This window comes from Neomonachus schauinslandi, chromosome 4 (genome assembly GCF_002201575.2).
Source record: "Neomonachus schauinslandi chromosome 4, ASM220157v2, whole genome shotgun sequence".
Taxonomy (NCBI): Eukaryota; Metazoa; Chordata; class Mammalia; order Carnivora; family Phocidae; genus Neomonachus; species Neomonachus schauinslandi.
In genome coordinates, this window is record NC_058406.1 from 122,775,043 (window position 1) to 122,801,365 (window position 26,323).

Consider the following 26,323-nt stretch of genomic DNA (forward strand, 5'->3'; position numbering starts at 1 on the left):
GGCTCAGTGACTAGGCATGCACATTTGCATTTATTGTTGACAACTGTCCGCTTCAACCTCCCTCTCCTCACAACCCTGTCTAAATGGGGTTTGTAATCCTTTTTCCCACCCACTCTCTTCACTCCCTGGGGCAGGAATGTTGGCTCCTGGTCTCTGTCACCTGTCAGAATCCATCCTCCTGTCACTGGCTTATATGGACAAGTCAGCCGACTGTCACGTGACCCCCCACACCCCCCCCTCGCCAATGCTAAAAACAGCTCAGGCACCTCCTCTGAACCTGGGCCTGAAACAATGTCTTCCACCGAAAAAACCATAAAGGACACTTGACCACCCAATCTTTGGAATTATTTCCAGAAGACACTTGCAGAAACCATTCGGAGCACCCTTTCCCTGGCAGTGCACACAGGGACGGCCAGGAGATGAGCGCATCTTTGAATTATAAGTCCCTTTCCAAAGAGCAGCAGACCATGGATAACTTGGAGAAGCAACTCATCTGTCCTATCTGCTTAGAGATGTTCACGAAGCCTGTGGTTATTCTCCCCTGTCAGCATAACCTGTGTAGGAAATGTGCCAGTGATATTTTCCAGGTAGGTTTGTTTGGAATTTAGGGGGTAAAAAAAAGTCTCTTTTCTCAGAATCAAGTGCTTAACTTTTAAGTAAATTCTTTTAGAAAACCTTTTAAGGCTGCATTCATTTTAAGAAAAACATTTTTTTTAATGATTTGCTCTGTGCTTTGCTGTCTGCCTCCTCCTTACTCCCAAATCTAGTTTTACTTAAATACTAAGAATCATATTAAAAAAAAACAAAAACCTCAAAACATTGAATCTGCTTCCAAATTGTAAATGAATTGCTGCCCAAGACATTAATGTTGGAGTTTCTGGCTGGAACTTTTGGTTACGAAAACATTGGATGGAAAAGTGCCTCATGCTGAACATGGTACACAGCCGTTGACTGTGGATGAGTGCTGGCCCTGTATTTTGGGACCACTTGCTGAGAAGGCCCTAAGGGATTATCTTATGGCCAGCTTAAAGTAGAGGTTGATGTTGTTTGCAGTAACAGAGTGAAAAGAAGTCTCAGAAAAGCTACCTGTGGCATTACTCAATTCCTCTTTTCTTGCTTGGCAAGAACAGGCCTCTAACCCATATTTGCCCACAAGAGGAGGTACCACCGTGGCCTCAGGGGGCCGATTTCGCTGTCCATCCTGTAGACACGAAGTGGTTCTGGACAGACATGGGATATATGGCCTTCAGAGGAATCTGCTGGTGGAAAATATCATTGACATCTACAAGCAGGAGTCCACCAGGTATGCTTCTTCCCTGTGTCAAACCCATTTGAAGCTTGTTTTTGTCTATTTGTTTGTTCTAATGGATCAATACACCAAACGCTTGTTTGCCCATTACAGACATTGTTTTTCCAAGCGAGTCCTTCCCAATGTGAGAATTGCTCATGGAAGGAGAAGGCAGCTGGTGCCCAAGCCTTTGTATCAATTTAAGAATGAAGTAATTCATTCAGTAATACTGAAAGAGGTATAATGCGGCCCATCCCTCTAAGCCTCGTATTACATATGTTTTAGACATCTCTGCACTTCACAGGTCCTTTGTAGCTCCAGATTCTACATAGCAGAAAACCTATAGTACAAAACTTTAAGGAAAACTAATAGAAATGGCATTTTCCAAAATAGTCCAGTTCCTAGTCTAGACAGTCTCACCTGAAAATTGTCTAGATGATCATAATAAAAACAAAGTTCTCTAACATAGTTAGTCATGGTATGGACTCTGGGAAGTTGCAAAGCAATGCACAGTCCTTCCTTTAGCAAGTTAAAGTTTAGAGACATGGGGCAGGGGGAGATGGCATTCAGGTTATGTTTCTCTAATCTCTAGATTGTATTTGTCTCATACTCTTAGCATTCACCTGTTGATTGACTGATACTCAGTATATACATCTATTCATTAAAAAAAGAAAAAAAGTCTTCTTCCTCATCGAATCACATTGGTTATAGAGTTCCTTTCCTAGAGACAACACTGTAGGAGTTCATTCCTAGAAGCCATGGTGTGAAGAGCCCTTTTTCAATTGTACACAGGTCAGTCCGGTCCACAAAGCTTGATAGCAATATTGAGACTATCTGGAAATGAACTCATTGTGATTCTTATTAGGAGACACGTATTTATGGAACATCTGCAGGGCTCTAAGAGCCTTGCACTCTTGGAAGGAAAGCTGTTCTATAAATCTAACATATAATTATTTTAATCATTATGCCTATTAGTTTCTGCTTAAGATTCAAACTAAATTAGATAGTGCCAGAATCTAGATGGAATTGGGGAAGAAGAGTAATTGCCAGTGACATATTGCAGAGACACAGAGTCAGCTATTTCCCTTGTTTCCAGTCTCTGGAGAAGAAGGAAAGTGCTATGGTTGCCGTTGTTGCTTCATTGATTGATCTGATTGTATTACGTTACTTTAAAATGCAAATGCACACACTGTCTCTTAAAAAAATAACCAGTCAATTAATAACCCAGACAATCATTAAGGGTGTTTATATAACAACTGATTCAGTGCCTAGTAGAGTGTCTTGCATAGAATGGTTACTTTGTAAGTGCCCGCTGACAAAGCAACACCACAAACCTTCTTACATGTTCTATTTATTGCAATAATTTCATTTTGCTACTTGCTACAGTGAGAGCCTAAAATATGGGAAATAATAGCAATAATGCTATGAAATGCAGAGAAGAAGAGATATTAAAACTTGTAGCATTAGCAAAACCACAAGATACATCTTTACTTTAACCATAAAGTCTACATGTGCATTTGCCAAAAAAGTGCCCAGGTGAGCAAACTGTATAAAAGTAATGAACAAAATTTCCAACCATGAAGCTCATAACTGTGTGCACTAGCGGTATTTTTCTGATTATCAAGTTCTTCTTATACTGTTATTTCTTGAACTTGAGACCTGCCTTTGGGACATTTTTACTGGGTGGCAAAACCACAAGTTGCAAAGAGGATCCAGGTGTTTCTGTTTGGGCATAAACCCAGGTGTTCTCTGGAGGCCGGCAGCCTTGCCAGCCCAGAAGCCTGAGTCCATTAGGCAACCTTAGAATAACCTTGTATATACAGAGTGAGATGAACCCATCTCTGGCTCACCGTCATTGGGGTGGGGACATAAAGGAGAGGGGCTGATCAACTCTGACCTCCCACAGGAAGACTAGAGATTGTAGATCTTGACCACACCTGGCCTTCTTACCTAGACTTCTGCATGGTGCTGAACTAGCCACAGTTTGGGGAGGTGACAAAAACAGGAATTTATTTCGCTAATATTAATCATGAAAGTTATAATAATTAACTTTATAATAAGTAAAACTAATATGTGCTGAGTACATGTCAACCACTATTCAGGGTGCTTCACACATGAATCGTGTATGATTCTCTAATTCTCACAACAATCCTGTGAGATTGTGATTATTATCTTATTAAAATTTCTGAATATTCCACTGAAGCTAACTCATATACATAATTTAAACAGTCAAATAGTACGAGACCTCTAAGGAGGCCTCCACTCTCACCACACTCTCTCTCCACCCCTAAGTCTCACTCCCCAGAGGCAACCACTTTTCATTGTTTTAGCTGTTTTTCTGTTATCACCCAGTGATATCTGTATACTACGACTATACTCCCATTTCTTGATTTTTCAATTTAGACATTATCTACTTTTCACTGCAGATGATCAGGTCAGTGTCCTCACGTGGCTGGGCTTTGCCTACTTTTTTTTTTTTTTTTAAGATTTTATTTATTTATTCGAAGAGAGAGACACAGCGAGAGAGCGAACACAAGCAAGGGGAGTGGGAGAAGGAGAAGCAGGTTTCCCGCGGAGTAGGGAGCCGGATGCGGGGCTCAATCCCAGGACCCTGGGATCATGACCTGAGCTGAAGGCAGACGCTTAATGACTGAGCCACCCAGGTGCCCCGAGGGCTTCGCCTACTTTACTTGTACTCTTCCCTGGGTTGAATCTTTGTTTCCTAGAGCCTATGTCTTTCTCTTTGCTGGTTTATTCTACTGTTTTTGTGGAGCAGATCCTCAAGTAATCTCCCAAAATATGCAGAAAGCACTCCACTTTGCAGCCTCCCACACACTCCTGCCTTCAGAATACCTGGCTTCCGAAGTTCCAGAGCCTTTCCTGGGTTCCACAGCTCAGGTCAGCTTGCTCCTTGCAGGCTTCTCCCCTTCAGGCACTTAGCAGAATAAGATGCAACTCAAGCCGGGCACTTCCTTTCATACACATGTTCTCAATTTCAACATTTGGTCGACATCGCTCATCTGCTGTCATCTTGCTCATTTTTTGTCCTTATTGATTTATACTAGAATGTGATTCTTACGATTTCCTCACTCATTTTAGTGGGATTTCCACAGGAAACACAAATAAAAAGGGCATAGGTTCATTCTGCCATATTTAATTAGAAGACCCTCAGGCCAGTTTTCAGATATGAATAAAAGCGGAGCCTGAAACAGGTTAAGTAACTTGCCTGAGGCCACACAGCTGCCACATGGAGAAGCTGAGCTGGAATTAAACTTGGAGATCAGTTTGACTCTAAAGGCGCCGCCTGCCATGCGTCACCAAGACCAGATGCCCACCCTTCGGGAAGCTCCAGAATGGTCCCAGCAACCTGAGGCCAGAGACAGCAGGCTACAGACTCCTTGAGGCTGCCGGCACTGAATGGCTAAGGGCCACTGCCCACATCTGGAGCTGAGACCTGAGCCACAACTGTGAGCTCAGACACTCTCACCTCCTGAAAGTGCATTTACACCATATCTATGCCATGTTTGACCCAAGTCTGTTATATGTTTTAAGTTGTCTAAAGGTTTCTATTATACACCCACTTATAAGTGGGTGATGCCCCTGGGCCCGTGTTGCCACCTAAACAAGAAAAACCTGATAAGGAATATGGGAAGTAGTTCTCAGCCTGTATGCACTATGGAAAAATAATCACAATCAAAACTAAACATACAGCCTTATGGCTATTGCCGCATTTTTAGTGTTTACGTACTGGGTGTATATTTATACTATATATATTGTATATATTTATACATATATATACACTCACATACCTGAGCTCTGATCAGAGCTGTTGACATCAGAATAGCACAAGGGACACAGGCTGTCCTCAGGAAATGCTGCAGGGAGATGAGCCACAGAAGCATCCTCTGTGCCATTTTCCAGTAAATGTGCTCCAGACACTTGCCTGACATTTATTATTATGAGATGGAGATACATGGTAGGGAAGGTATTGGAGGTGGAGAAGCCTTTGACCAAGCAAAAGCAAACCACCACTCCTAGTCTCTAAATAACCCCCAAAGGGCTTTGTCATTTATAAGTGGGAGTCTTCAGAATGCTGTCTGGCCTCTTCCTTTGCTGCTCATGAGTGCCAAGTGACCCTGGGTTTTCCCCATATTTCACATACCTTCCCCAGATGAGTGGTTTTACGTTAGATCACAAGGAAATACTATCCATTAATCTGGCAAATTATCTTTCATTTCTCATTCATTCAACAAATATTTGCTGAGTACCCATTCTGTGCAAGGCATTGTTCTGGGCACTGAGGATCCAGCAAAAAAAAAAGACAGACCTGTCCTCGTGGAACTCACATTTTGGTGGAGGAAACAGACCTGGGCAGTTTACTTTCCTCAGTTGACTTCCGAGAATATAGCAGAAATTCAAGTCAGGAGGCCACAGATTTTATGGAAAACATATTGCTATAAGACCAGGCAAAAATTCCTTTTACAAAAACCAGATTCTGAAATCTTGAAGCTGGAAGCCCATACAATTTCCTTACCAGACCCAGGGCTTCTTCCAACAGCCCAATCTCTTGACTTGACTCCTACCTAGTGATTTCTAGATGTAAATCAGTATATTCTCTGCCTTTCTCTGAGTTTCTGGGGCTGCAGCTACATGGTAGCACATCAACAGCAATGGTTTTTAAACCATTTTATTCATGTCTCACAGTAGAAGTACATTTTACATTGTGATACAGTGACTATTACATACATGGATAGATATATAGATATGAAATATACACTTTTGTTTCCAATGTACTTAGATATGTGTACAGACATATATGTACCTACATACACATCTATCTTTGTATGCCAGAAACAAGAGTTTCACATATCATTACCTTATTCTTATTACATGTAGTTCACAGTATTTACTGTTCTATTTTATTTTGATTTTAACAATGCTGGTCATGACCCCCAAATTGATTTCATGACCCATAATAATCGATTTCATGGCCCATTAAAACCTGCAGTTTTTTAAAAGAGGATCTTGATAACAGTAGAAAAACTCAGCCCCAAATCTTTTAAATAACCATGCTTTTAAATAACTATGTGTTTGGGAATGTGAGGAAAGGTTATGGATTTGTATTTACATTTTCCAGGTACCTCTGAAAACTATTAACAACCTCAGCCTTTAGATAGGATATGTAAGAATTCCAGGTTTTTGCAGAAGTAGGCTACACCCACATCTCTCACCATGCTCTCCAGAGAGGGCCTAGAACACCACGACTTGGCATAATTTTGATCTTGATGATAATACATAAGCCACGCTGATCATTAGGGGAATATACAAGGCCCTACCACGTGCTGTGAACTTGGGCTGCTTGTGATTCTCCAGCTAACAGGTTATTCTTAAACGGCAATGACTTGTCACTCCTGTTTGATGCTTTCAATTCCTCAGCGCTTGGTCATCATCTCACTAACACAAACCCAACACTCCAATATCACCTGTTGCAGGTCCGAAAAGTTTTGGCTGGTGCTGAACTGTTGGGAAAACTGAAACTTGGGGATTATCTGTGAGATCCTTACTTCCAAGGTTACCACCACGTCCCAGAGCAGCATTTTTCTTATTGCTTAAAGTGTTGTTCACCTTCACTGAGCACTCACTAACTACTCTGAATCAGTGTCAACTCCTCACTTGGGAAGTTATTTATATTTAATTTTCTTAACGGCAGAAAGAGACCCAAACAAATTAATGAAGCAGGTGCTGACATTTTCCTTCTTACACAGAGCTACTTCCCACCAGTGTCTAGATTAATCATCAGTGATTTGGGTTCCTCCAGCCCACCCCCCTCCTCCTTTGTGTGTGAGAAATGTGTTTGCTGGAGGCTGGAGGGTTGGGACCTAGCACCTCTGCAAAGCTGGGATAGTTTGAGATCTAGTTTATCAGCCACTTCTCCTTCTTTACCCATAATTGGAAAGTACCTCAAGAGACTTGTGAGTATGTGGAGACAGGGCTAGAGCACCTTCCTAACACAAAAACCAAATGTTCAACTTTCAGGAATTCCACTAGACGTGTTTTAAACCTTCAGTAACTTGAAATCAGCCATGATGAGAACACTCACGGCAGAAAATGTCAAATGCTACAGATCAGAGTGTCTGAGTCTTACCCCCTACCCCAGGCTGGTTGTTAGAGATCTGTCAGCACACCACTGCTAGCCCCGCAGGGCAACTGAATTGGGAGGGCTCTGAGCACAAGAAGGGTACCCTGGGAGTTTTCTGAAATAGCAGTGCTAATCACCCCTCTCTGCTTGGCCCCAATGGAAGCTGACACATTTATCTGCCTACCTCCTCCCAGACCAGAAAAGAAGTCTGACCAGCCCATGTGCGAGGAGCATGAAGAAGAACGCATCAACATCTACTGTCTGAACTGTGAGGTGCCCACCTGCTCTCTGTGCAAGGTCTTCGGGGCACACAAGGATTGCCAGGTGGCACCCCTAACACACGTGTTCCAGAGGCAGAAGGTAACAGAGCCTCTCCGGCCCCTGCAGCAGCAGCCCCCTCCAAGTGCCCGCGGGATTGGCTCCCTTCGCTGAAGGGGACCAGCCAAGCCACGTGGCCCTGAGGCCAAGCGCATGGAGGCTGGAGCAGGAAGGGGTGCTGTGCTGGTGAGCACGTGGCCACTCGCTAGATCCCCTGGAGAGGACAGGGACTGCTAGAGAGGGAAGGGGTGCGCAGGGTCAGGAAGGTGTGCAGAGGGCAAGGGTCGCTGTTTTTTGCGTGCTTTGGAGGTTGCTGAAGAAAAGCAGTGTGTTGGCACCTGGTCTGAGCCGTTTGAAGTTCAGACCATAGATATGAACAGGATAACTTTTCACTCCAGGCACAGGAATTTTTCTTCATTCGCTAACAAAAGGTTCTGTTTGCCACACCCCTCCCAGGGCTTTTCTCCCCCACTCCTATTGTAGTAGGCTTCAAGGCTAGGTTAAGCTGGCCTCCTGGGCTTTGCACCGAGACCAGTTGCTGAAAGGCCCCCTCAGAGTCTGGCACATACCCCCACCCCAGGGCCTCAGCCTCAGCCCTCTCACTGTGACCAACTATAGTTTGTCCCCCAGCTTATCACTGACCTGCCAACCTGGTTTCCTCCATTGGCAAGTAGCAATGTGCCCATTTGATGCAAATAACGTGCAGTGCTGTGCTAAGATAGATGCAGCCACTCCCAGCACCTAGGACTTGAGCAGCTCCATCTCTCAGCTTCTTTCTGTGCAGAATCATAGGTTCCACATTTGGTCAGTGTTTTACTTGTGAGGATCAGAGTTGGGATCAAATTTGAAAGCCAAACTTCCAGGCAATACCAGTCATAACCAGTGAGCACTAGCCGCTAAAGAAGCAGGATTTAGCAAGATATCGATAACATTTACTTATTTTTCAATCCGCTTACGAATTATTTCCCCTTTTTCCTTCCACACCCACCCACCCCACTCAAGTCATGGTGTGTTAGAACTGAATAGTACTTGTTTCCCTCAGAGCCCTAGAAACTCACGTGGGATGGACAGAAGGACAGACTGGCAGGACTTCCACTCCTGTTTGGGCAAAGCAGCTTCACTTTTACCTATTGGGATTCCATATTAGCTTCGTTTTGAAGAAAGGGTTCTGAAGCTTTAAAATGTTTTACGACCACTGTTCTGGTCCAATCTTCTCACTTTATATCCGAGAAAATTACGGTCCAAGTTGATTACATGTTTGCCCAACATCATAAAGAAATTAAAGGCAGAGTTGGACCAAGCAGGTAGGTATCCTAAGTCCCCACTCAGTGCTGCCTGGTGGTCCATAGCCAGTCTTGGAAAGGGTTAAGTACAAACAATGGAATCTCTTTGAGTCAAAAGAGGAGAGGAATTTCAAGTTGAAAATTTTCCCCTGGAACCAGTCGAATGTTACAGCGTCAAGTTTGTAATGACTTAGTCTAGTATGTATGTATTTGTGCACCTAGCACATAGAAGGTGCAAAATATGTTCTATCTATAGTCTATAATTCAGTGTTTATAATTTTTTTTAGCAGGGTCACAGTCTCCATTAAAGAATTTGGTGACAACTTGGGGCACCTGGGTGGCTCAGTCAGTTAAGTGTCTGCCTTCAGCTCAGGTCATGATCCCAGGGTCCTTGGATAGAGTGCCGCATCGGGCTCCTTGTTCTTCAGGGAGCCTGCTTCTCCCTCTGCCCTCTGCCCCTCTCCCCCACTCATGCTCTCTCACTCACTCTCTCTCTCTCTCAAATAAATAAAATCTTAAAAAAAAAAAAAAGAATTTGGTGACAACTATGAAACCTCTTCCCAGATAAATGCACTTATATACACATCCATACAGAACTTTATTTACAAGACGAGGAGGTTGAGAAGCCTTCTAAGCCTCACTGTTACTCCTAAGGGGTTCGATGGACCCTGGATTAGGAATCCCTGAGGACAACACCGTGATTTATCTGCAATCAGTACTGACTAGAAAACTCCTAAAATCTTGCATCCTTCTTTTCCCTTCATTAGTCTGAGCTCAGTGATGGCATCGCTGTCCTTGTGGGAAGCAATGATCGAGTCCAGGGAGTGATCAGCCAGCTGGAAGACACCTGTAAAACTATTGAGGTAAGTGAAGCAACTCCAACCAAGTCTAAGCGAAACCTAAACTCCTGGGGGGGTTGTGGCTGCCTCATGCCACACAAGCTCTCCTTACAGAATGGCCTCCTTCCTCATGTCTCTCCAACATTCTCCTGGCTCAGGAAGAACCAGGAGTCAACATGAGTTGGTTGGTTACTACATGAGTCAACAAGGCAGATTTTGCCACACTTAACCAGGGTGGTTGTGACATTTGTTGTTCTTTCTTGGTCAACCCATTTTGAAAGATTACCTACAAGAAAAATCAATTCCCAGTAATGAAAATGAATGTTGTCCACCATGATAGCACTATTTCTTTGTGGATATCCAAACGGTCTTAAGACACACTAGTTAGTGCTTTGGAAAATCCTGTGTGGGTTCGAGCTGCCTATCTGCGCTCTGACAGCAAAGGCCACAAAGGGGGACAGTAGGAGGACAAAGGTGTGTCTGACCGTGGTTGGAGAATGATCCACTAGCTGGGAGCTCACTGAGACCGGAGTTCTGGCTCATCCGTCCCTGCCTCTGTCTGGCCCAGTGCCTTGGACATAATAAACACTCAGGACAAAGTTGATGAACAAATGCATGAGTGGCTGACTGCCTAGCTCACACTTAAGTTTGGCCTATAAGAAATACTGCGAATCCACCTTCCTCTAGATCAAATATAAACTGTGTAATTGCTGAAGACAAAATGCTGGAGCCTAAAGAGGTTCAGCTATGTGGCAGGTATGCTGTCAAGAACTGAAGATTCACAGACTAGTTAAGCCAGACGGCCCACGGGGCAAGTGCAAGACGGCTGGGTGAGTGCAGCCCTCTGGATCTGTAAACTGGAGCCATTTATTACCATCTCCCTGCTCTAAGGGAGTTTGGGGGGTTACTTGTTTTTTTCAGCTGGACCTCAGGTGCAATGTTGAGGCATTGTCCTGCTCAATCTGTGCATATTGTCCTTATTGCTGTGGGCAAGGGCCCACTTGTTATCTGTGTATTTCCTTTCATCCCCATTTCCTACTCTCTTCTCTGTAAATAACCACTCTAACATGTTTGGTGTTCTGTTTACCTATACTCTTATAAAATCTTTATTGTTTTATACACATGCCTTTTACTTTTATAAATGGTATTGTGCTGTATTTCTCATTCTGCTTCTTACTTTTTTTAAACTAAGCATTAGGTTTTAAGATCCAGTCTCATGTACATTCAATCCCTCATTTTTCTCCTCTGTAAAAATGGGACATAGTACTATTTTATAGAGTTACTGTGAGAAATTAAATAAGCATAAGCAAAATGCTTACCACAGTGCCTAGTATAGGGTGAGAGCCTGGTAAGTACCCTGTTTTCATTATGTTATCATTAGAAAGGCAAATTCCATCAAGAGCCAAAGGCTGGTTCCTGGATGATGATTTCAAGGCACTGGCCATAACCAACTCATTTTAGATTTACACATCATTAAAATCAATGTCCTCTCTTCTCCATACTCATATTCCTGAAAAGATCATGATAAGTCTGGGATCCATTTATAGAAGAAAAATTTTCTCTTGGCGAAGAGCCCAAAGAGATTACAAAATGGACAATATAAAATCTTTTCTTTTTGCTTACTTACAGTAAAGGCCAAATACAGCTTAATCAGTAAGCCATGAATCAGCACTCCAATGTTGAGTCTTGAGTGTATAAATAGGAGTATGTTCCTTGTGGGCGAGTGAGATAATCTCTATACTCATCTCTGGTCAGGCCTTCATCAGAGACCTCTGTCCAGGACATAGAGGCTATAGAACACAAACAGGAGAAAAGCTCTGTGGGTCACATTTGGCCTTGAACAAACGACTCAGGCTCCATTTAGCTAGCTAGCCTCAGAGGACACTGAGAGGGCGAGGAAAGATTTGACAAATGGTTGTCTTCCCGGAGGCCAGTCAGGGGCACAAGAGGAAGCAGCTGTTTTTTCTTTCATTGAGAACAAGACAAGAAGGAACAGGTTTGAAGTTAAGCCAGCAGAAGGGATTTAGTGCAGATATCAGGAGGAAGTTCCTGGCAGTGGAGGTCAGGATTATTACCCCTATTATTACTGATAAAAACATTCATCAAACATGACAAACGTTTACAAGTATTTTCACAGGTTACTAGAAGAGTATAATTGTTCCCTGTAGTGCTTTCTGATGAAGCTGTAAATTGGCATGAGTCTTAAAAGTGTCCATCCCTTTTACCTGTTTATTTCACTTCTGAGATTTTTACCTTTAGGAAATAAAACTGTACAGAATGTATATATTCATAAATAACCCCCCATATACATTTATAGGGGGAGAAAACCTCAGAAACCAAAAGGTTAGGAGCAGTGAACAGTGATACTATTGTCTTCCTTATATATGCCTATATTTCACATTTTTCTAAAGCAAGCCTGACATTTTTAATAACCAATAAAATAAAGAATGAATGAACGTGGCTCAGATAAGCACAGTTCTTTCAGATCAGTTTAGGTGGCTCATCTGGAGATGTAGGTATTGGCTCAGAGCCTCATGGGGGTCTCTGATTTTATGATCCCTACTTGATGCAAATATCCTCCATTTGAAGAGGCCAGAGGCCAGAGACCCTGCCACAAAAGGCCACGGGGTGCATCTGTAATCACCGAGGTGATCTCCATAGAGTCAGTACCATATCCGTGGGCAAAACACCAGAGGCTCCCTTTGTGTGTGGCAGCCTGCAAGGCAGCATGTCGTGAAGCACCGCAGGTTCTTGGCTTAGAGTGAAATGGTCCTGCCTTGCAGAGCAGATGAATTCTGCTCCGGAGTTCAGGTCACAGAGTTCCTGTTCTCCCATTCTCCCTGGGGTGGTTGTTTTCCTTCCTGGCTTTGCTCACCACCTGCCAGGAAACATTTCCCGGGAAGCCAGTGGTGGCTCCTGGCCAGGGGGTGGGGAGCTGTTATTAATGAATTCTCTCTTCTGATTGGTGAAGAACCCCTTAGGGATGGGAAATGGAGTAGTCCCTGAGTGGGCACTATCCTTCCCTAATTACCTCGCCTCTTCCCACTTGGGGCCCTGACACCTGCCCTTTGGTAGGAGTGTCCATCCCTTGCACATGTCTAATTTTGTCCCTGGTCATGTAATGTCTTGCAGGGCTGGTCTGGTCAGGCACCCAGCCCAGGACCAGCCCTGGAGAGCTGCTGAGCTTAGTCTAACTCACACTGTGGACTCCTTCTTATCCTTTAAAAATCACATATGCTGTTGATGTGAGTTTACAATGATTCTGAGAGTGGCTTTGAGAAGGACTATATTCGCAAAAGGGCAGTCTGACCTGTGTCAAAAGGGGGAGTGGCATTTTTTTCTCATTGCTGTGGGCTGACAGTGGGTGAAGGAGGCTTCAGTCTTTTTAGCATGCCTGGCTGAATGTGGCTCAGCCCGAGATATTCCCAGAGCTCTCTCCTGCAGGTTGTTGGAGGGCTTTCTAGGCTGTTCTAGACAAGCCCGGCACGGTCTGGAGCTACACTTGCCTTTCCAGGCCAGGCAGTGTTCTGGGACAGGCTGGGACTCAGAAAGAGGGCTGCTGGTTGGAGTAGACAAGTACACTTCCTCGGGAGCTGCATCCAGAAAAATGGGCTTGGCTTTCCTTCCGCATCCCTAGAAATCATAACCTCCATCTTACAGTCTCTAGAAAGGGCACTTATCCTATGTCACTGGACACCAAAGAGAGTAGTAGGCTATTAATACTGGTCCTCCTGAGGCAGGCAGGCAGGCCTAGAAATAATCCTGTTTTGTATGGATGCATGTCTAAAGGAAACAGCTACAATTGAGTAATAAATATTTGATCTTGCGCATTTCCATTATCTGAAAAATGACAACTTTAATAAGATCCTCCACTGGTTTTTGCAATGAAAACAAATCTATTGTACTTCTAAAACAATAATTTTACCCAAACAGCTTTTGGGACATTGTCCATGCAGTTACAAATATGAAGTCTAAATATAAGAATTATTTTAATAAGCATACCAGAATTTTTAAGGCAACATTTTAAAGGCAATATAACATATGCTTAAAAGACCAGGTTTCAGAATTTGAATTTTAGCCATCATTTAACTATATGACCTTAGGAAGTGACCTAAGCTCTTTGGCCCTCAACTTGCTCACTGGCACAGTGGGGTTAATAATACCTTCTTCAGAGTGTTATTGTGATGCCTAAGTTGGAGTAAGAGGCACATGCCAGGGGCCTGATTAAGTTACCTCATATTATTCTCACAGTCAGTTTGGAAAGAGCACACTTATTGTAATGATGCTAATAATTGTTTGAACCACTGGTGCATCGGAAGCATCTTTTAAATGGTGTCAGAATAAGACTATCAGGGTCTTGGTCATTATGATGTGGGGCTAAGCAACCCCCTTCAGACGGAAAAACTGAACACAAATGGTAGAAGATGTTAACCCTATTCTTGATCTAAGAGGCTTGGAGGTAACTTAAAATATTGGCACCAGGGAGGCTAAGGCTCTTCTGGGAAACGTGTTGACCCTGCACTCGGGACAGGAGCAAATTAAACAACTGCTCAACTCGCCATGTTAAGCAGGGCTCTCTGCTTTACAGAGTTTACTCAAGGAGCTTCTAAATGCTCTGGACAGACACCCCAGGAGTAAGCTTTAGAGATCCCATAAATTAGAACATAATTGTTCCTCTAACATGAAGTGGCTGGCAACGTGATACAGTGGAAAACAGTATGAATTTGGGAGTTCCAAGCCCCACGGGCTCTGGGTAGAGTTGCTTCGCTGAGTGAACTCTATCCCTTCTGCCTGGAAGGGACATGTTATTCTCCTTTGTCTTCTCTAGTGTAGCCCGGCAGAGACCCAGCTTCTCGTCCTAGTCTGCGCTCAGGGGACTTCTCCCAAGTGCTAGCAATTGAGGTTTTACCAGCAAAGGGTTGGCTGATTTCCGCAGGAGAATCTTCCTACCTTAAGATAATTCTTTCTTTAGTGTTATTAACCTGCTGTCTGCTTTTCCCCCCCCTTCTTTTGGGGGTGGTGGGGAGAGAAAATCCTGTTGGGCTTAACGAAGGGAGTTCTGAAGTACTGTACTTCAAACGAAGCCGAGTGTGCACTCCCAGACCCAGAGCGGGAGCACCAAACAAACGTGGGTGTTGAAGAGCGCTGGAAGAATGTAGTGGGTATGTGAATGAGCCGGCTGGAGCCAGTTGCTCAGTGACAAGTGCTGGGGCGAAGAGCTTATCTTCAGCTCTATTTTGGTCCCAGAGACATGTTCCTTACATGGTAAGAGCAGTGGTTCCAATTGTCTTAGGTTTTCCTCTCGTAACCCTGGCACATTCCCAAGCTGGGACTGACACTGCAGGGCCAGGACATATAATTAATGTCTTCATGCTGGAGATGACCACTCTGAAACTTGCCAGTAGTGGAAAGAGACATTTTGTAGCCTGAAGACTCTGAAATATCTCTACATTTACCTCAAGTCATAGAGTCTTGGAACTGTAGAGTCAGAAGGGAGCTTGGCAATCACCCAGTCCCATCCCTTATTGTACAGATAAGAAAACTGTCCTGAGGCTAAGAGTCTTCCCTACGGTTGCACAGCTGTTTTTGTGCTGTTTTCTTTCTCTGAATGAAGCAGAGGCTTGGAGTATCTACTTACATATCTATTTTCTGGAACATAGAAACTTTTGAGGACTGAATATCCCTAGATACAAGTCATATTTCATTCATTCACTCAGTCATTCAGACCATCTTTCTCATGTGTGCACTCCATGCCATATTCTGCACACATAATGCTGAGAAGTGGTGATGAACTAAACAGAAAAGATTCCTGCTCTCAGGAAGGTTTTGTTCTAGGAGGGGAGTTAGACAATAAAACCAATAAATGATAAGATCATTTCAGGGAGTATTAAGTGCTTGGGAAGAAGGTGAGCCACTGAAAATCTGGCCATTAAAAACAATGGAATGACGGTACTTTGAGTGGCGGGCTCTATACTCTTTAGTAGAAGATTGTTGATTTTTTCCATGGAACGCTTCTCTTTGCAACTGCATATCTTGCATCTTATCTCTACTAAAATATAAAGGAGGCTAAAAATTAGAGTCTGTCAGTTTTAACATTTCTATGAAAGCAAGAACTAAACAATGGGTTTTAGATAAATATTAAAGGTTACCTACTCACTTCTAAGGAAATGACCAAATGATTACTTGATTTTTTTTCTTTTTAGCCGGATATTATGACATTGGTTGGAAACAGGTACTCCACCAGTCATCACTTTACCATTTTAATATGGACAGCATAGTTTTCCCTTTATAAAATCACCACTTATTGGTATATTGCATCCCTATTGGGTTCACCTTAGAGATGGGATGAATCTTGTTTTCATTTAAGGACTACAGACAACTTTTATTTGGTTCTTCTAACTGTCCTGGCAGACCCAGGAGGTGGGTCATACTGCAGTGGAGGCCATGCATCAGAATATGCTTGGAGCAAATACCTAGTGCATTTATGATGGAAGTTACTTCAATTGCTAAATATGCTCACACAGGCACGTGTACACACACACACAGGTCATAGGAACCACAGATATCAAAAGGAAGAAAATGGAGAATATTTTAAAAAATAAACTTCAAAGTTCAAAAAGCATATATCTTGATTCAATTACTATCCAGAGAAGTGGGGGTACGGGGAGGGTACACAGCCAAGAATTTTTACTGAAGCCTTTTTTTTTTTTTTACCAAGCCTTTTAATTGAAATAAGTGAAAAAGAACGTTAAAAGCAAAAAGAAATCTTTGAGGTGAGGACGTTTTTGTAGAGAAGAGATAAAGATGGTTGCTATCATGCTTGTGCAGGTAACAATCATCCTTTAAAGTATGCTACCTGCAGATGTTTTGATGAGGCAGAAGTCCACATTTTTCCCATTCCATTTTTCAGGTTACTAGAAAGTCACTGTTGAAAGCATTTCAGATCCATATTTACAAAGGCACAGTAGGTACTGAAATTCAGAGTAATCACTATCACTAGCGAGCTGGCCTCTAGGAGCGTATTTTTCTTTCATAGCATATACCTGTTCTCTAATTACTTCAGAGGGTGAGTCCGAGGTGTTTGTTGTTAACTGACTTTAATAGAACTTTGAACGTCTTGTAGTCCAGAAGGATGGAAAGGCACCCACCTTAGTCAATTCAATTTTAATTTCATGGAGTATTTCTCATTTGAATCTGACATTAGGTTAACCTGAACATCTTAAACCCGTTTCTATAAGTTTGTAAGTATGAGTTTCATACTTCCAAGAAGCATATTTTTCCTATTTCAGAAACAGATTTTTCTGACTCTTACTATATTTTGCATAGAATTATACTAAAGCAAGAGAATTACACATTAAGCAAGAGAAAAAAAGAAGTTAAGGTTTTTGTTAGAAAATATAATAATTTTTCTACCCTTCTCATGAACACCGGAAAAATTATGGCAGGTTTTTAGATCTTCTAATGCCTGGTACATAGTAATTAGTGAATTTTGCTGAAGGAATAAACTAATGAATATAATTCTGAAACAATTTGAGCTTTCTTTAAAAGTCTACTTGTTACAGAGTCGATTTGTTAAAAGACATATTTGGTTCACAGTAGTTCACATAAAATTTTTTTCAAGTTACTTTCCAGTATCTCACAGCAGGGTATGGTAGGAGTAGCTGTAACCTAGGAGTTCAAAACCCTTGGCTCTAGGCCAGGCATCAACAATAAATGGCAGAATGGCTTGAGAAAATGATTTAACTCTGCTGGACTTCAGTTTCCACGTGAGTGAAATGATTTCTTTGGAGCAGGTTACTTCTGATATTCCATGCAACTTCAAAATTCCACAACTGAATAACTCAAATTAAGGATAATTGGATCTAAATTTAATAAGCACTGATACAGTACCCATAATGTGTCAGGTAATATTATAAGGGTTTTATACAGCATGTAGTCTTATAATAATAATAATCAAGCATAAACTGCTCACAGGGTAGCATTTCATACACTGTAAATAAGTAAATAATAGTTGCTATTAAAATGATAGTAATTTTATTAAAATTAATATAGTAAAAACCATTAGAAAACCTAATGGAAATAAAATATACTTGGAATTGAAAATAATGTAAAAATAAAGTGGTTATTTCATTTTAACCACTAAATAAAACACTAGCCATGACACATGACTTCGCATCAGTCTCACTATAAATAATTTGGGTTTTGTGACCATGAAGGCTCTCATACATATTAAATCATATAGGAGAAAACTTTTGAGAAACAAAAATATTCTACCAGTATCACATCTTACTATTTGTTATATATGTTTTAAGTGCACAATTTCTTTTAGAAAAATAGGCTAGAAACCATCATATTTTGCAGTAAACAGGAGAGCTTCTGAACATCAAAGAGGCATATTTCAGGAATGCAGTAGGCACAAGGTTTCCTGTGAGCTTAAAACAGAAAGCAATACAGTGAAAGAACGTTTGATTGGGAAGCTACTATGAGGCTTCACCTCTGAGGCCTCATAATCGTCCAAATCTCAAGCCAAAGGGCTGGAAATGGATGCAAATTTGACAAGCCCAGTGATTTCCATGTCTGGACATGCTTTGTGAGTCCTTGTCCTATTACCTTGACAACTGTCAAGTCTCCATGAATTTTCATCCCCTCCTCACACCTCCTCTGCTGCTGCTCATCCTTTATGGCCAAAGCTGGGCATCACTTCCAGTAAAAAGCTTTTCCTGAGCCATCCACCCCTGCTCCCCGTGAATGTCCCCCACCCATATGCTTCCATAAAACCTGTTATAAATCTCTAACATATTTCAATTATTCAGCCTACTAGGTTGCTATTATATTATTGGTCCATAGTCTTTCTCATTCAGTGACCTGAGCTCCTTGAGAACAGGAATTATGTTTTAGTTCATTGTTGGGTCCCCAGAGCCTTGCCTAGTGCTTGAAACAAATGATATGCTTAAGAATTGACGTGGATGACAGCATTAACTGGTAATTATTACTAAAATGGTTAGAATCATTGGATCTCGTTCATGAATTATTATTGGCCAGAAAGTATGATGAGAATTGACTGTGTTCCAAGGGAGGCAGTGGAGGGAGAGGTGTATTTCCTGCACATTTGTGGAGTATCTTCATAATCAACAATTTGGTTTAGGTTATCCATTTTTTCCCCTTATTCTAAGAACAGTAGAGAAATTGGGGGAAAATGAAACACAGTTTTAAAAAAACCTGTTCAACATATATATACTGAACATCTGTTGTCCAAAGTGGTCTAGGCAGACCCAGATTCTATCCTTAAAGAGACTATACTTTAGATATTTAAGATACTCACATATAGGAAAAGAGTGATACTTGACACCTAAGTGACCAGTGTTACTAAAATGAAAGAACACATAATAAGGGTCACAAAGGTCAGAAATGTCAGATAAATTGGCTGGATTCCCAAGAAGACCCCATCGGGAAGGAGAGCTATGTTGGATCCTTGTGTCTCAAAGCCTGTTCTCAGCTGTAAAGGTCCTGGACCCAGAGATGGTCAGGTCCAAGGAAATTGGCATATATACACATCAAGCTTACTGGAACTCGAAAAACCAAAAGGCCAATGACTGGGCCAACTGGAAAGTTAATTATGATTTAAACATGGACTCAGAGAGAAGGAAGTTAAATGGAACTGGAGATGCTTCAGCCACACAATGCAAATGGACAAGTCTGATTTCCCATAGAGCCTTTCTCTCGGGGAATCAAAGACCAAATCCAGTATTTCCCTGTCTTAGACAATATTGGATAAATAGAGGACTAGGTGACTAGAGGTGTATGCCATTGATGGTAACTATTAAGGGATTTCAGAAGAACTAAAAGACGGCATTCAGTCATAGAGATCAAAGAACATTTTATAGGAGAAGTGGTATTCCAACAATGTCTTTAAGATTACTTAGACTTTGCAACTGTGAATTGGGGAAGAACATTCTAAACAGAGGGGAAATGAACAAAGAAAGTGAGTGGTTTGTTTTTGCTGGATATAGGGTATGTGATGAAGAATAGTACAGTATTATGAAGGAAAGCTAGAACCAGGTCATGGAGAAGCTGGAAAGTCAGTTATGAAGTTTAAATATTATTGTTTGGGCAATGAGTAGTCAGAGAAAAAGCACCATACCCCAGGGAAATGTACGCCAGGAAAATGAATTTGGCTGTAGTGTATGGGTTTGCTTCAAGTAAATTCCAGAGGCAGAGGCCAATGGGAAGCCTCAGAATCTCCATGGCAGGACTGAAAGTAGGACAAGAGTAGTGTAGGTGAAGCAGAGAGAGACTGAAGGGTACAAACCAGGAAGTACCACGGTGTTTTCCTTACACACACATACATATACACACACTCACCCGAAGGCAAAATATAAAACTATAAGCTATCTAACCAATACATAATTTTTTTAAAACCTGTCCTAATTTCTATGAAATTCTCCATTTATAAAGAACATAGTGAAAAATCATTGATCCATTTAGCCAATTTGGTTGATTTGGGCTTGTCTAAGTATAAAATTTGATAAATATGAGCTTTTCAAAGCATCAAAACAATGGGACTCTATAATTAAGGGACAGCTTCAAGGAAAGGAAAAAAATACCTTATGTAAGTACATTTTCTTATCTCCCAAAACATTCCAGGTGATTTCTCCAAATAGACACTCTTTCAAACACTTTCTAACATGAGCTAACCCAACTAACAGGAATGCTGCAGAAAACAGAAACAGGAACTTTGTGAGCAGTTTGACTACTTGTATGGCATCCTGGAGGAGAGGAAAAATGAAATGACCCAAGTCATTACCCGAACCCAAGAGGAGAAACTGGAACATGTCCGCACTCTGATCAAAAAGTATTCTGATCATTTGGAAAACGTGTCAAAGTTGGTTGAATCAGGAATCCAGTTCATGGATGAGCCAGAAATGGCAGTGTTTCTGCAGGTAAGTCTCCTTTTGGTACCTAATAGAACTAACCAAGAAGGTGGGTGCTGGAGAAGTGTTGTCATCATATTTTTGTTATTTTATGTTCATCTCATTTTGATTTATTTTACCAAGTAAAATATAAGCTCATTATGTGTTCATGTCTCCATATTTTTAAACAACTCCATAAGCATATATTTAAGGGACCATGACATCACTTAAATATAAGAGGGTTCTGGTATAAAACAGTAGTAATTCATGGCATTTAGAAACTAAGCTCTGAGATTTTCAGAGTCAGCAGAGGAAAGAATTAAGTCTTTGATGAAAAGAATTTAAGTAGGTCTGTCTTTTGTTTGCTTTCGCAGAATGCCAAAACTTTGTTACAAAAGTAAGTAATTTTCATTTTATGGAAAAATGCATACTTTTCATTTTTACCCGAGGCTATCAAACATTAGACAGTGACAGAAAGTGGCAACTTGTCTTTGTTGCAGAATTTCTGAAGCATCGAAGGCATTTCAGATGGAGAAAATAGAACATGGTTATGAGAACATGAACCATTTCACAGTCAACCTCAATAGAGAAGAAAAAATCATCCGCGAAATTGATTTTTACAGAGGTTTGTTTTTCTTGTGAGCATTTGGACAAAGTTGCAGGTGTGTGAGAGCTGCAGCTGGGTTCAGCAGGAGAAAGAGGGGATTCAGAATCACCTCCAGAATGGATATCGACAATTATACAAGGATCATAATCCAATGTGAAACTCTATTTCATTACAGATTCATATAGGTGGTTGACAGTGTTTATTTAACTTTGCACAGCACAGTGCCCATTATAATGCCATTACTGGGCATTTGACTCTGAGTAGTCAAATACTTAATAATTGATGGTGATGATGATGTCTCAAGATCAATCCTATACAAGGTGTTAAACACAATGATGTGAAGTGCCATCAAGTGCAAGGTTAAGGATGAGATAAAAATAAAATGTAGAAGACATTTGGATAGATATTGTAGCTCATCCACTTAATCAGACTTTAGAGGGCAAGAATAGTAAATGAGTCACAGAATAAGTCACACCTGGAAACAAAACTGGCTCTCTGTGACCAGCTGTATTTCATGAGTTATAAATCCATCTCTACCATTTGGTCCAGAGATCGCCTTCTTGGAAATGTGTCCTCATGAAATAATTGAAAAGAGGAAAATAACCTTGGGGGCGCGTGGGTGGCTCAGTCGTTAAGCGTCTGCCTTCGGCTCAGGTCATGATCCCAGGGTCCTGGGATCGAGTCCCACATCGGGCTCCCTGCTCTGCAGGAAGCCTGCTTCTCCCTCTTCCACTCCCCCTGCTTGTGTTCCTGCTCTCGCTATGTCTCTCTCTGTCAAATAAATAAATAAAATCTTAAAAAAAAAAAAGAAAGAAAATAACCTTGGAACTGACCAAAACTTTGATTGTCTTGATTCATCCTAGCCCATCTAGATGACAAGACTCCTTGGCTAGACCACTAATAACCATGAAGCTATATCAGTGTGTACAGATGTAATTTTAGAAGCAAGTCTTCAGGATGAATCTTTTTTTAAAAAATGACTTAATATTGTCTCTTCTTAATATTGCCTGAGGGAATATTAAGATCAACGTGTTAGGAAAAGAGTCACAGCATTAACTGTAGCAAAAGTCAGCATTCTGAACAGAGGAGGTAAGACATTAAAACAAGACAGGGTTTTGTATGTTTTCTGCGAAAGGGAAGAGAGTTGCATTTCTATTTAATCTGACAGAGATAAGTGACTATCCCAGCCCCAGCCCTCCAGGAGCTTGCAGATGTGACAGAATATGGTATAAACGTGACCAGGCTCTGAAGGGGGGGGGGTCAGGTGCATAGTTCACGGTAGTAGTAAGGACTGCACTTTGTACTGGGGAGGAGAACAAAGAGGATGGTGATGGTTGGGCCCGTCCTCCCATTTCTCCTGTCCACATTTAGCTAGAAGCACAAGCCCCAGCATGGCATATTTGGGCCATAGTCCAGTGTCTGATGAAGAAGATTTCCCTAGCCCTGACCTTAATCGGGGCTGTAAGTACTGGCCATTAATTGATTTCACAGCTGCAGTGATAATTATAATGATTTTAAAAACACATTACCTTACCAGGAGATGAAGATGAAGAAGAGGGAGAAGGAGAAGAAGAAGGAGAAGGAGGGGAAGGAGAAGGGGAGGGAGTAGAAGTGGAAGAGGTAGAAAATGTTCGAACAGAGTCATCAGGAGAAGATGAAAGTCCGGAGAAAGCCTTGGAGCCCTCTCAGCTGGCCTCGGAGCTCCAGGCTGCCCCAGGGGCACTTCCAGCTTCCTCTCCAGAGTCACCTCCAGCCCTGCCACCTGTTGCAGATGCCCCAGTGACACAGGTAACCATTCACCAGTTCCCTCCTACAGGACGCACGGGCGTGCCTCCTTGCTGACTAGCCTAAACATTTATTCTTCCTTAAGAAAAGGGTAATTATAGGCCAGACATTGGTATGTCGAAGACAAAAGAATTCAGAGCAGTCTCAGCATCAGGGGGGACAGTCCTCTAGTGATTCAATGAGGTTCAGTGTTGTTTTAATTGGTCGGTGAGACCGAGTTTAACACGATTTCCCCGCCAATAGCACCCTCGAATCTGAAGCAATGTTTGGAGATCTGTGTGCAGGGGAGAGGGGTATGTGTGTAACATGTTAGTTCCTAGAGAGCCAATGTCATGAAGATTGGGTCTGCTCTGAAAACAGATACGGGGTACAGGGTGAGAAATAATCTAAGGTGAGAAGTAAAAATGACTATACCTACAGGACTTTGACTTTTCTATAGATAATAAAGGAAGTAGATAGAGAAGTCATGCTAGTTTATGTCCCTGTTGCTGACCCTGACATATAACTACATCTTTCATTAAGTGGGCAAACAATGTCTAATTTTCTATGTATGTGCCATTTGATGAGATTATGTTAACAGAATTGTTAATAGAAATTTCCCAGGAGATAACTCATCCCAAATCCTCTATCTGATTGGCTGACCCTTAGTTTCTAAGATGTCACCGTCCAGTTTTCAAGCCTTTGTGCTGATGTCCTGACACCTTCAGCAGAGAGGTCTCAACCTGTGGAGTTTGTGGGCAATGTAGATTCATCAAAAAGGTGCCCTGGTTTTGCACCTGCTTTCAAAGTGGATTGAAATTATCTATAGAAACAAAACCTCAGAGGGGAAACTCTGAATTAGAGAATTATATTCTATGCTCCGTCTCCATAGGAAACCAGGCTGAAATACTATTTATGGTTCCTAGAATCTTGAAATTCTGGGTATACCAATCGCACTGAGTTTGAAAGAGGTGTGGTAACTAAATGAGAGTTGGATGTGGTCAACAAGATCAATTTGGGATTTTAGAAAAGAGGTTTGGGGAGCCCACCTGGAATGTCAAAATATTAATTGTGGCCAGTAGATCGACCTTTCTCCTATATCAGATATTTTATAAGCAAACTTCATTTCAGGCGTCTGCTGTGTGTCTGTCCAGGCTACCATCTGGTGAAGGACAAGCGCAGAAAAGAAGAGGGGGCACGTGAAGGGGCCCAGAGAGAGGGGAGCTGGCTGCTCTCCTTCCCTGAGCGCTTGCAGAGGGTGGGATGAACTAGAACATGCGCTAAATCAGGCACTGCACAGAGAGCTCATAGTTTTCAAACCCAAAGGGAACTAAAACCAACTGCTTTTTCTTCTTCTTCTTCCTCCTCTTTTTTTACTTTTGAATGTATCTGTCCCGATTAAGGGGGAGGTTGTCCCCACTGGCTCTCAGCAGACCACAGAGTCTGAAACTCCAGTCCCTGCAGCAACAGACACTGCGGATCCCTTGTTTTACCCTAGTTGGTATAAAGGCCAAACCCGGCAAGCCAGCACCAACCCACCTTCCACCCCAGGGAGCGAAGGTCTGGGACACATAGGGCCTCCCGGTTCTGAGGATCCGAATGTGCAGAAGGCAGAAGTGGCAGAAGCCGCAGCTGGTGAGAGGGCAGCAGTGAGTGGTAAGGAAACTAGTTCACCTGCAGCTACTTCTCAGGTTAGTGTTGATGCTCTTGTGTCCGAATGCTCCCCCACGCCACCTAGTGTCCTGCTGGGCTCAGAGCAAGAAAGAAGGGCTTCCCGAGGGGCAGAAAGAAACCCTGGCTGTGGGAAAAACACAGAAACAACTCATCCCTCAATTTGGGCTTGTGTGTGGGGCTTTTTGTTTCTTTTTAAGGCTGGTAAAACAAAAAAGAAAACAGATTGACTTCACTCTACCCATATGTGGTGACCCCACACCTGGCGTCCCAGGGGAGGGGGTCCAAGCACACCTGGCCCTGACGGTTGCAGTCCATGCAGTCGAAAGCTGCTTTGTTCTCGGTGCCTGGCTGCTGGCCCAGGTTTCCCTTCGCCAAGGCCACTTGCCCTTGCTCAGCCTTTTCTGTGTCCTCCCCGGGCTCCCAAAGACTAATCCCCTGCTTTTGTGTCATTCCCAGCAACCGTGAAGGAGCACGTTTGAACTGGGTTCTAAGTCCGCTCTGGAAAATAACCTCTGGTTGATTCATGGATTCTGGGAGTGTGCTGGCTATGGCTAGAAAAAGAGAGTCTTGGCTTGATTAAACCAGTGCTTCCTAAACATGTGCTGCTGGGAGCAGAAAAGCACAGGTTTTCCTACATTGGTTTTTTTTTTTTTTTTTAAGGGTCACGTAATACCTTTTTTTTTTCCCTTTTTATAATGTACTTTGAAGGCCACGTCTTTTTCCTACAATGGGTTAGATGTTTGCATGGCTCAAAGATTCCCTAGAAGAAATATTCCGTAATTTCTTCACAAGGAAGAATGCTCATGGTTGCTCCATACTCATGAACATTCTTAAATGATGGGTGGATATGAGTGTTGTCCAGACATGGGATGTCAAAGAAATACTCCCTGGTTCCGTGCTCCTGGGTCATCATGTGATTCTGAACAACAAATGGCATTTTTCAAAAATCAGAAAGTTACTTATTGTCTTGACTGAATCTGCTCAAGTGAACCTTAATTTCATGAAGTAATAAAGGGAAATTATTTTTGGAAAACTGAAAGTAACATGCTTTTGTGTCATATATTTATTTTCAAAAATGGAAAAATGACAAAAATAATTGTTTGGTGTGAGGAAACATTTTGAGGTAGTTTTTCGGTTAAAAAGTGGAGTGTAAAGTTTTCTAGAAAATTTATGGGAACTTTATTTCTAGAAAGTTAATTGGATTTCTTACATATTTAGTGGCAGCTGGAGTCAGAAGGAGCTGTTTTCTGAAAACAGTGGTGCAAAACCCCATAATAGGAGCATGTAATAGGGCTCCAAACCAAAACGCAAAATCCATCTAAATGATGTTGAAAAATATTATGTGTGATAATATCAGTGAAGCTTTCTTCTTGTTTTCTCACAGGAGTTAGCAATCTGCCTAGCACTTTTGGCTTTTCTTATACTTCACTACATCTGGCGTCAGATTCAGTGCTTGGTTTTTGCTTTAATGGGTAGGAAATATTTTCTTTTCCCTTCACTA

General features: G+C 42.0%; 1 protein-coding gene across 1 annotated transcript in view; it reads left to right on the top strand.

Annotated features, from left to right (window-relative positions):
• Positions 1-242: 242 nt before the first annotated feature.
• Positions 243-26,323, top strand: part of TRIM55 (tripartite motif containing 55) — a 28,309-nt gene continuing 2,228 nt past the window's right edge. Inside the window, exons 1-11 of the mRNA XM_044914352.1 lie at positions 243-587; positions 1,131-1,303; positions 7,622-7,787; positions 9,796-9,891; positions 20,574-20,807; positions 21,152-21,174; positions 21,278-21,402; positions 22,706-22,717; positions 22,925-23,172; positions 24,552-24,839; positions 26,207-26,294. Coding sequence (XP_044770287.1) covers positions 420-587; positions 1,131-1,303; positions 7,622-7,787; positions 9,796-9,891; positions 20,574-20,807; positions 21,152-21,174; positions 21,278-21,402; positions 22,706-22,717; positions 22,925-23,172; positions 24,552-24,839; positions 26,207-26,294 — 1,621 coding nt within the window. The 5' untranslated portion in view covers positions 243-419. The remainder of the gene's footprint in view (positions 588-1,130; positions 1,304-7,621; positions 7,788-9,795; positions 9,892-20,573; positions 20,808-21,151; positions 21,175-21,277; positions 21,403-22,705; positions 22,718-22,924; positions 23,173-24,551; positions 24,840-26,206; positions 26,295-26,323) is intronic.